The sequence below is a fragment of the Aplysia californica genome, unplaced genomic scaffold, assembly GCF_000002075.1.
Source record: "Aplysia californica isolate F4 #8 unplaced genomic scaffold, AplCal3.0 scaffold00139, whole genome shotgun sequence".
In the NCBI taxonomy this organism is placed as follows: Eukaryota; Metazoa; Mollusca; class Gastropoda; order Aplysiida; family Aplysiidae; genus Aplysia; species Aplysia californica.
Window position 1 is genome coordinate 823,622 of NW_004797409.1, and position 10,424 is coordinate 834,045.

Sequence of the window (10,424 nt, forward strand, 5' to 3'; positions counted from 1 at the left end):
GAGAGAGAGAGAGAGAGAGAGAGAGAGAGAGAGAGAGAGAGAGAGAGAGAGAGAAAGAGAGAGAGAGAACAACCCAGGTTGTAAGGTGTATTACACTCAGAGGGTTAAGTCTGTGGCAACGGTGTTTTTTTTTCTAGCTTTAAACATGATTCTAAAGCAAAGGAATTTATTGTCTTCACCCATAATTAGCGTAAAATGTCTTTTTTTCCCCACAGACACAGGTCCCTATCACACCACTGCATAAACTGCTGCGTGATCCGCACGTCCTTATAGCGTCAGGTAGATCTAAGAATTAACAGTCGATAGTCAACGGAAGATGTGGGGTGAATGCCGCCCGTGTATTTCCTTAGGTTCAATTTTCTTTGTTAACTTCACACTTACAGTAACGGTGCATTTTCTTTGGTAAATCCACTGAATCATGTTTTAGATGCTAAGACAAGCTTGAAACAAGTCTTATTTTGTGCAAATCTCCCCCCCCCCCTTTCCCAATTTATTTTTTTAAAACAGGTGGCACACAGGAGTTTGGAAAAAGGGAGATCGGCGTAGAATAAGAGATGTTCTGTTGCACATAAGTTGAACAGCAATTCATCCCAGAGACACTAGTTATATAAAGTAATTATCAGGCCCTATTACAATATTTCAAGTCAATTGCCCTCTCTTTGAAGACTACCTAGACTGATGCTTCGAGATCAAGTAACAATCCGGGCAAAGAACTAGCTTCCCCTGAGCTTTAACACCGCTCTAGATAAGGCCAAAACTTAATAGCTTCTGTCTCAAAAGTCCAGCAGCGGGCTTAAACCTGTAACATCGTTGGGCTACGATTTGCTGGTCTTATAAGCTTACCATATCCCCCTTTTTAAAATCAAATCGTAAGAACACTCTTTAGCGAGGTTTACTTCAGTTATCGACCATGATAATTTGTTCATTGATTTATTTTTTGTTGGTATGATGTTACATTACTGAACATTATATTATTTCTCGTATACCAACCCACGACCTAAATGATCTTTTCTCTATCGAATTTGTGTACCGACAATTAATAAGAACCTTTGAGTAACACATAATTTGACAGTGAATCTGCGTGGTGAAACCAGGCGCTCGCCAAAATAATGAAATTGAAGAAACTGGCATTTTCCCGCCAGTTTGGCTATTTTAATCATTTTTTTTTGGGGGGGGGGGGGCTCAACATTCTTTTTGTTTATTCAAGAACATATTTCTGTGTGGAATTTTATTTAAAAACGATGGTTAAAGGCACAAAAATGTAAGTCTTCAGTTACCACTGGCTCTGAAGTAATGGAAATATCCAAACTTTGGCGGCCATTTTCTTGCTCATTCAACCTCTGAAAAAAGCGACCCCCACCTCTTTCAAATGTAGATATCTCGACTTCTATCCAAGACAAATCGGTAAGTTTTTTTTTCATTGAAAGCAAGACAAATAAACATCCTTTAAGAAAATACCAATAACTCCACATGCCCAAAAATTGATGACCGCCTGATTTCATCGCGTTGTGACACCATTCTCAGGGGCGTCTGTGGTGTAGCGGTTACGCACTCATTCGTCGCACGCAGAAGACCCCAGTGGAGAGAATTTCTACCCACTTTTTCGGTCTGTCTGCTCGGATGTTTCCCTCTAGGCCTGGGTTGGTCTTGACAGGCAGGATGGCAGCCTGCCTCTTATATGATCTGAATTATGTCGATGGAGGTATAAAATAAACACCCACATTCTAAACAAATCTGTTCAGCCTTCAGGCTTCTGACTGCATCATACTATAAGTCACAACGCAGTCTATTATAGGTCCTGAACACAAATCAAAATAATCTAATTTGCGTAAGTAAATTGAGTTGTACACTTGTATAAATAAGAATGCAATATATTACAATTGCTACATGCCTATTTTGTGTGTTGATGGAGATGTAAAACACTTACATTATTGATTTAAAAATTCTCCTGAATGTTTCTCCGCCACCCAGGTGCAGTGATGTTGACGACAATGTCCATGTCTGTGCTGGAGCCCACAGTGCCGCTCTGGGTCATGGAGGTCATGCACGTCAAGAGATGGGAGCTCGGTGGGTATCTCAGGCTGTTGTTGTGTAGATTAAATGCCCCTTTCATCATCCTCATCATCCGGTGCCGTGCCGACTGGCGTGGGCGATCATGGACCTCCACTTCACTCTGTCCTGTGTTGCAGCAATTGTGTCTGTTGTTCTTGCTGTTCCTAGGCCTGTTGTTAACTTGTCCGGTATCTTTTCCCTTTCTCTGCCTCTACCTCTCTTTCCATCAAACTTGCCTGTTGTTACAGTATTCTTCAATGCTTCTTTCCGCATTGTGTGTCCAATGAAATTTGCCTGCTGTTTTCGTATACTCGTCATAAGCTGTCGTCTGCAATTTGCTTTAACTAGACTTGTTCATTTTTTTCTAGCTGTCCATGGGATACACAGCATGCGTCTTATGAACCACAACTCTGTCGCCTCAATTGTTCTTTCCAGCTGTCTATTGATTGTCCATGCTTCGCACCCGTTTAATGGGATTGGCTCGATGTAACTTTTCAGTACTATTTTTCTTGCTTCCAGTGACAGATTGATGTTTGTAAGAATCTGTTTACATTTGTGGAAGGTTGCTTTTGCTTGGCAAATGCGGCTTTTAATTTCGGTGTGACATCTCCCACCTGATGATATAATGGTCCCCAAATATTTAAAATGTTGCACCCCTTTCATTACTGTTTGTTTAGATTTAGCAACCCTTCTAACTTTGTAGCCTAAGGTTAGGTTTAGCAACCCTCCCGACATTGTAAGGTTAGATTTTACACCCTTTTCAAAACTGTATTGTTATATTTTACACTCCTTTAATAATGAAAGGTTATCTAAGAGGTAGGACCACCGAATTACATTCATCTCCGATCGGGCCAAGCCAAATGAGTAGAAAGCCTTTAAATACCCGAGTTCTAGAACACCTAGGGGTTTGAACAAGGGTTATACAATCCGTAGTCCGACGAGATACAAACAGAATTAACGGAGCGCGCTTAGACCTGGTGTGTCGTTTGGTAACTTTAAAGGAGCAACGACTTTATTATACCGAGTTCAGCGTCAATGTCTAATAGCAGGAGCAAATTGATGTGAAATCTCGCCAACCAACTCAAGTTAAAAAATAAAGTTGTTTTTCCACATTGGAACCAGGGTTGCACACTATGTGAACGATGAAGTCTAGCCATTTTCTCGCTAATTTAACCTCTGAAACCAGGTGACTGCCAACTCCTTCAATCGCAAATATCTCAACTTCTATTATTTGAGACAGGTGGACATTTTTTCGTCGAAAGATAGATTGACCAATGAAAAAGCTTTAAGATGATACCAGTAACTACATATTATGATATCCAAAAATGGACGAGTGACACAGTTACATTTACTATGCGTTGCTTCTCTGGAGCACGAGGAAGAAGCTAGAGGTTGAGCATTTTTGAGAAGCGGTGTCCATAACACTATGTTGACGTTTATATGTGCCCTTGCTCAACCATCCCTATTTTGGTGCTTTGCTTTAGAAGCTATGTTATTTAAGGTAATTTGTTTATGTTTTGTAAGCAGTTACTAAGAACAAGCCTCGCCGTTTTTCCCTATCGGAGAATAATGTTAACTTGCATTTTAAAATGAGTTCTTTCACTAATGTAAAAAAGAAGGCTAAGCTTGGATTGTACTTAACTCCTATGGCTGCTATTAATTAGGGGAGGGGAGGGGGGCAGATTTTTTTTTCTCTTCAGCCTCCTACATGATCTAGATAGTGTTGATAGGGGTGTAACATTCTACAATTATGTTTTTCTTCTACTTTTCTCTGTGTTTTTTTCCCTCCACAAAAGGTCTGATATTCCTACCTGACAGCATCGGATACCTCGTTGGCACTAACTGTTTTGCTGTCGTCGCTCGTAGTGTTGGCAGGTACGTGACAGGCAAACTGTTGATTGGCGAAAATATAATAATATATCATGCTATATTTTGAGTTGTTCTTTTTTTTTTGGGGGGGGGGGGGAGAGTAAGTGTTGAGACACTTGACTACATGCGTGTTCAAGACATGTAGAAACGATGGCCTCTAGACAACTTAGATAGAATCTTACACGGCATTATCTTGGAGCTACAGCCCCCCCCCCCCAAAAAAAAAGGAAAAAAAAAAGTTTACATACGATTTGTACCTGTTTATTAATCTGTCTTTGCTTTGGTCAAACACTCAGGTGGATCTGCACAGTGGCATGCATGCTGCTCATCGCCCTCTGTCTCATATGCGTAAGTTATGACAGACGTACGTTAAGTTATGACAGACATAAGTTAAGTTATGACAAACGTAAGTTACGACAGACGTAAGTTATGATAGACGTAAGTTATGACTGACGTAAATCAAGTTATGACAGACGTAAGTTTTGACAGACGTAAGTTAAGTTATGACAGACGTACGTTAAGTTATGACAGACGCAAGTTATGATAGACGTAAGTTAAGTTATGACAGACGTAAGTTATAACAGACGTAAGTTATGACAGACGTAAGTTATGATAGACGTAAGTTATGATAGACGTAAGTTATGACAGAAGTAAGTTAAGTTATGATAGACGTAAGTTATGACAGACGTAAGTTAATTTATGACAGACGTAAGTTATGATAGACATAAGTTAAGTTATGACAGACGTACGTAAGTTAAGTTATGAAAGACGTAAGTTAAGTTATGAAAGACGTAAGTTAAGTTATGTTAGACGTAAGTTATGACATACGTAAGTTAAGTTATGACAGACGTAAGCTATGACAGACGTACGTTAAGTTGTAACAGACGTAAGTTATGACAGACGTAAGTTATGACAGACGTACGTTAAGTTATGACCGACGTAAGTTATGACAGACGTAAGTTATGACAGACGTACGTTAAGTTATGACAGACGTAAGTTATGACAGACGTAAGTTATGACAGACGCAAGTTATGACAGACGTAAGTTATGACAGACGGTCTTGAAAGTGCTTGGTTGGCAGGCGCTCCGGTGTATTTTTGCCATGCTCCTTCTTTCTTATCAAACATCCATCCAGGGGCGAAGGCTGACTTGTTTGACAGGGTAATCAAAGTGAAATGGGACCAGATAGGGCCTGGAGATATCACACAAGAATCTTACTCGAGGCGGCGACTCTGAGTTGTGAATGAAAACAAATCCGGAATTCATATTGTATGTTCAACCGCCAAAATAATCGGGAAAGTATCTTATTAAATATCAGTTCCCACTAAAATTAAACCTAACTTTAGATGTGAATACATAAACATAAAGCAAAGAAGCAGAGATGTCAGTACTAGATCTATATGTTATAAATCTACCAGTGAGTCTAACTCTTTGGTAGAACATGACAATTATTATTTTTTAAATTTCACATTTGGCTGTTTTTGTTAGCCTTTCGCGGCCAGGAGCTGGTGTCATAATTGAGGTCACGATCTGATTATAGGCCGGTAAAAAGTCGAGGAAAAACCCAAGCACAAGCAGCAGTCAAGAGATTATTAAGAGTTAGTTCCCCTCACATTTGTGAGGTAGACTCGACCAGTGTTAGCTAGCTTACTTAATCAGGGCTGGTGATTGATTTTAACTGTGGCCCCAAAGGGGTGAACAGGGTATATGTGGCAATGAAACAGCTTTGACTGCCATGCACATGTTCCCTTCAACTCTATTCCAGCCTCACTTTATTTGTTGATTACGAACGTCTTTTGACATTTAATTTATGAGGTTTACGTTTAAGGATGAATTTGACAGCGACAATGTTTCAAAATTAGAAAGGGAAGCAGTGATTATTTGATTATATAGACGCTTCGCCCCTGCATCTATCGACCGTATTTCTCCCCCTTCTTTTTCGTGTTTGTTACTCTCGTGTAGCACCTCTAATCTTCGACACAAATATTTTCTTGTTGTGTTGCAAGTGCCGTAAAACTCTTACTAAAACCCGGAGTCCTAAGAAACGGAGTCGTTAGCGAGCTCAGACACATAACATCTAATACAAGTCAGTGGATGGTCACTGGGGGTGCGTCCTTAACACTTTCCATCCACATGGTTCATATAGGGAAAACCCCTTGCATCCATTCCCCCAAAGAGCCAAGGATACGGTAAACTAGGATGCCCCACAGAAACCTCAGCATCACTTGGAAAAAGAACAAGATTGGAATCAAATTTTGGGGAAAAGTTCCAAAGTGTGCAAACGATACTTTTACGTCATTTTTGTATAGGTCGGGTGTGCGACTTTGGCGGCCAAATGAAAAAGACACATCACGCTAGAAATGGTTTGGAATTTCACTTTTAAAATAGAAGTTAGCCACAAAGGCATGAAAAGGCCAAAAATGACACGGCAATCTTAGATAAAAAAAATAGGGCGGGCACACAGTGGCGACGAGTGTTACAGGTGTGTGCTGTCTATGTTTGTGATATTATGTATATAACACGATAAGGGCCATAATATAATGACTATGATGAAAGCCGCTGTCTAATGCAATGATAACACAAACAACAGACGGGAACAAAATGAAATTGTACGTCTACGAGTGGCTCCCTTCGACCACGCACTAATAGATAGATAGATAGATAGATAGATAGATGGATAGATGGATAGATAGATAGATAGATAGATAGATAGATAGATAGATAGATAGATAGATAGATAGAGAGAGAGAGAGAACGATAGATAGATAGATATGAGTGAGTGAATGATCTTTAATTAACTTTCATGTCTCAGCGAATGATTTTTTATCCACTTTTATAATCTCTTAAAAATACGAGTCTGTGAATGATTTTTCATCAACATTACTTTTAAGGTCTCTGTATCTTACAGCTTCCATTCGCCACTGATGTACCACAGCTGATTCTCCCACATTTTGGCATAGGGTTAGGATTAGGTAAGTGGTTACTTTACTTATACTCAACCTAAGAATGGTTGTTTAAAGTAAAGAATAACTGTTTAAATGAACTGATGTCATCATCATCATCATCATCATCATCATCATCATCATCATCATCATCATCATCATTATCGATGTCATCGTTACCTTCACCATCAACATCAACATCACCTTCATCATCAACATCATAATAATAATAATCATCATCATCAAAATTACCGTCTTCAGGCATAACAGACGCCGCTATAATGCCTCTATTGGCACTGCTGGTAGACGTGGAACATGAAGCTTTCTATGGCTGTGTTTACGCTATCGCTCAACTTGGAGTGTGTTTGGCCTACTCTGTTGGTGAGTTGGGTTTTTGTAGTTGTTCTTATGGTTTCTGCTTTGGCTGACAGAGTTGCTTTTGTGTTGTTTCTTTGAGGGGGCGGGGGCGGTTTTTTTTCTGTTTTATTCTGTTTTGGCTTTATTTTGGTGTTTTATTTAAATTTTAGCTGGTTGATTTGTTCTGTTGTCGTTTTTGGGTTTTTGTTTGTTTTAATTCCTTTTGTGGAGAATTTTTGTTTTACTAGATCTAGAAGTGTGTTGGATTTTCCCTTTGTTTATGTGGTGAAGGTTTGGGCTTTAAACATTCTTTGCTTTTTTTTTCTTTTATTTCTTTCAATAATATTTTTTTTCTCCATTTTGTGGTGTTATTTGTTTTTATATTGTCTTGTTGTTGTTCTTTGGGGGAAGTTCAAAGTGGGGGCGGTTATGCTGCTTGTGGCAGCCTTGGTCTCAATTTTCGAAACAGACTTGATGTGATCTTTTCTTCTGAGCTAAAAAGGTGAACCATGAAGTCCTGCGGTAATCATTTTCAAAAAGTCCTTTTCCTTATGTAAGCTATACATTTGCATACTGTAGATCTAGTTACGAGTTCATTTAATTTAATTGTTCCGAAATGTGTCCTCAGGTCCGTCAGTCGCTGGACTTGCAGTAAAAGCGGTAGGATTTGACTGGTAAGTATTTTTAAGGCCGTCTTTGTGTCGAGAAAATAACGGATTTGGTTTCGAGAGACGGAGGTGAACTTTAAAAAGTGGAACACAACTAAATTTTTCTCGTGACTGGAGAAAGTTTAAACGGCTGACAGACAGACAGACAGACAGACAGACAGACAGACAGACAGACAGACAGACAGACAGACAGACAGACAGACAGACAGACAGACGAATGTACAGAAGCACCAACATGCAGGAAAAAAGTAAACATTTAACATTTATAGAGGCAGTAAATACTACCTTGTACTGACTGAGAAAGGTATAAAAATGTCATAAACAGATTCACGGGCAGCCAAGGAAGTAAGGAAAACAGACAGGATGGACAGCTAAGAACTCACACATGTTCAACAGACATAAAGCGCAGTTGTAAAGTCATTGAGACAAGCTCGCTAATATTTTCAAAAAGGAAATTTTCAAAATTCAAATAAATAAATAAGTAAATAAATAAATGAATGTATGAATAAATCAACAAGTAAATAAATAAATAAATAATCATCTCTCTCTCTCTCTCTCTCTCTCTCTCTCTCTCTCTCTCTCTCTCTCTCTCTTTCTCTCTCTCTCTCCATCTCTTTCTCAAACACACACCAAATGTCTATTTCTTTGACGTTTATTAAATCTTATGGGTTTATAATCACTTTGAGAGATATTTTGCCCGTGTTAAAATCTTAAACAGGAGGAAAACGGGGGTGGGGGGAGGTTAAAACTGATCCCGGTTCTTTTAACACCATAATTACTGTTCTGTATCCAACAGGCTCATGAGAAGTATGGCAATAGCTATCGTGTTGTACTGCCCCCTGTGTGTTCTACTCCGCAAGGCACCGGGTCAGGAAGAGGAAGATGTATGGGTGATTTATCGTTTATTTGTTTCTGTGGGAAAAGGAGTTGTTTTCTTCTCTTTTTCAAAACAATTGTTGATACTGAGAACTTTTTTTTTTCTTTTTCTGTGTGAATTCGCCTGTCTTTTTATGTTCAGTGTATGCGTGATCGAGTTATATTAACTTATATAATGACTTATGAGTAAGTGTAGAACTGAGAGAACAGAAAAATTGAGAAAAGGGTAGGGACACAGAGAAAGCGCGTGAGAGATAGAGAGTGAGAAGGGGGAGGCGGGAGAGGGAGAGAAAGAGAGAGAGAGAGAGAGAGAGAGAGAGAGAGAGAGAGAGAGAGAGAGAGAGAGAGAAAGAGAAAGAGAAAGAAAGAAAGAGAGAGAGAGAGGGTTAGAAACTGAGAGAGAGGGTTAGAGACTGAGAGAGAGAGAGAGAGAGAGAGAGAGAGAGAGAGAGAGAGAGAGAGAGAGAGAGAGAGAGCAATAATAATAATATTATGATAATAATATTATAATTTCGGTAACAATAATTAGATGAAAACGATTTCAGAAAGAAACTATTGTGATGCAACTATCCTATATATTACATTCTAGATACTCTTGCCCAAGAGAGGTGAGAGTTCGCCTTACACAGAGGACAAAGAAAGAAACGACGAAGGAAACTTTTCTTATGGCAGACTGTGCGAGGATGACGACTGAGCGGTGGCTGCTTGTGTTTGATCTCTTCACAGACTCATCTCATCATCTTGTTTCAGCTTTGAGCAGTTCTTTTTTTCATTTAGCTCATTGGAAATACGTTATGTTTCAAAACGTTTCTGCAATACTTTTCTTACAGTTAGTAGTTAATGTGTACAAAAATTGTGTCTTTTGTTGATTAATATTTAAATTGTGTGGCACCTGCCTACCTCTTAAACGCTCTTCGAAAGTATGTGGCAGTAAAAAGTCTTTGATCATTCGGTAATGAAATAATTTTATTCAAACCATTAATGAACTGCAAATGTTATGGACACAGCTCCTTTTCGTATTTATAGTCTTCTGATAGGAATGACTTACATAGATTTATAAGAGCCTAGAGGTTCATAGCCGTATTTAGTATTTATAAATCCGTTGAGGCATATTTTTCGTTTAATGATCAATGTAATTTGTAACATTATAAACTCTGGAGAGAGAGAGAGAGAGAGAGAGAGAGAGAGAGAGAGAGAGAGAGAAAGAGAGAGATAGTGGGAGATAAAGACCAGGAGAGAGTGAGAGTGATAGAGAGAGAGAGACGGAGATAGAAAGAGAGAGAGAGAGGGGGATAGATAGATAGATAGATAGATAGATAGATAGATAGATAGATAGATAGATAGATAGATAGATAGATAGATAGATAGATAGATAGATGGATACACAAAGAGAGAGAGAAAGAGAGAGAGAAAGAGAGAGAAAGAAAGAGAAAGAGAGAGAAGAGAAGAGAGAGAGAGAGAGAGAGAGAGAGAGAGAGAGAGAGAGAGAGAGAGAGAGAGATAGAGAGGGGAGGGTGGAGAGAGTAGAAGGATCCCTATTGGAACTACGTTTTTCGTACCATTGTTAAAGCACCTTAAGCACTTTCCCTGTGGAAAGATATTACATAATAAATATAATTTGTTATTTTTATTATATTTTAACCCGAGCAACAGACTTATA

General features: G+C 38.9%; 1 protein-coding gene across 1 annotated transcript; it reads left to right on the plus strand.

Moving 5' to 3' along the window:
* Window positions 1-7,136: 7,136 nt before the first annotated feature.
* On the plus strand, window positions 7,137-9,954 carry LOC106011549 (synaptic vesicular amine transporter-like). The gene is made up of 4 exons (XM_035969347.1): window positions 7,137-7,244; window positions 7,849-7,894; window positions 8,685-8,772; window positions 9,354-9,954. The coding sequence occupies exons 1-4, from the start codon at window positions 7,145-7,147 to the stop codon at window positions 9,456-9,458; spliced, it is 339 nt and encodes a 112-aa protein (XP_035825240.1). The 5' UTR covers window positions 7,137-7,144; the 3' UTR covers window positions 9,459-9,954.
* Window positions 9,955-10,424: the final 470 nt, after the last annotated feature.

Excerpts from the sequence above, each read along its gene's own strand:
- LOC106011549 (XM_035969347.1), top strand. The coding sequence starts at position 7,145 with ATGCCTCTATTGGCACTGCTGGTAGACGTGGAACATGAAGCTTTCTAT. Across the intron at positions 7,245-7,848 it reads GTGTTTGGCCTACTCTGTTG|GTCCGTCAGTCGCTGGACTT; the intron begins GTGAGTTGGGTT and ends ATGTGTCCTCAG. Across the intron at positions 8,773-9,353 it reads CGGGTCAGGAAGAGGAAGAT|ATACTCTTGCCCAAGAGAGG; the intron begins GTATGGGTGATT and ends ATTACATTCTAG.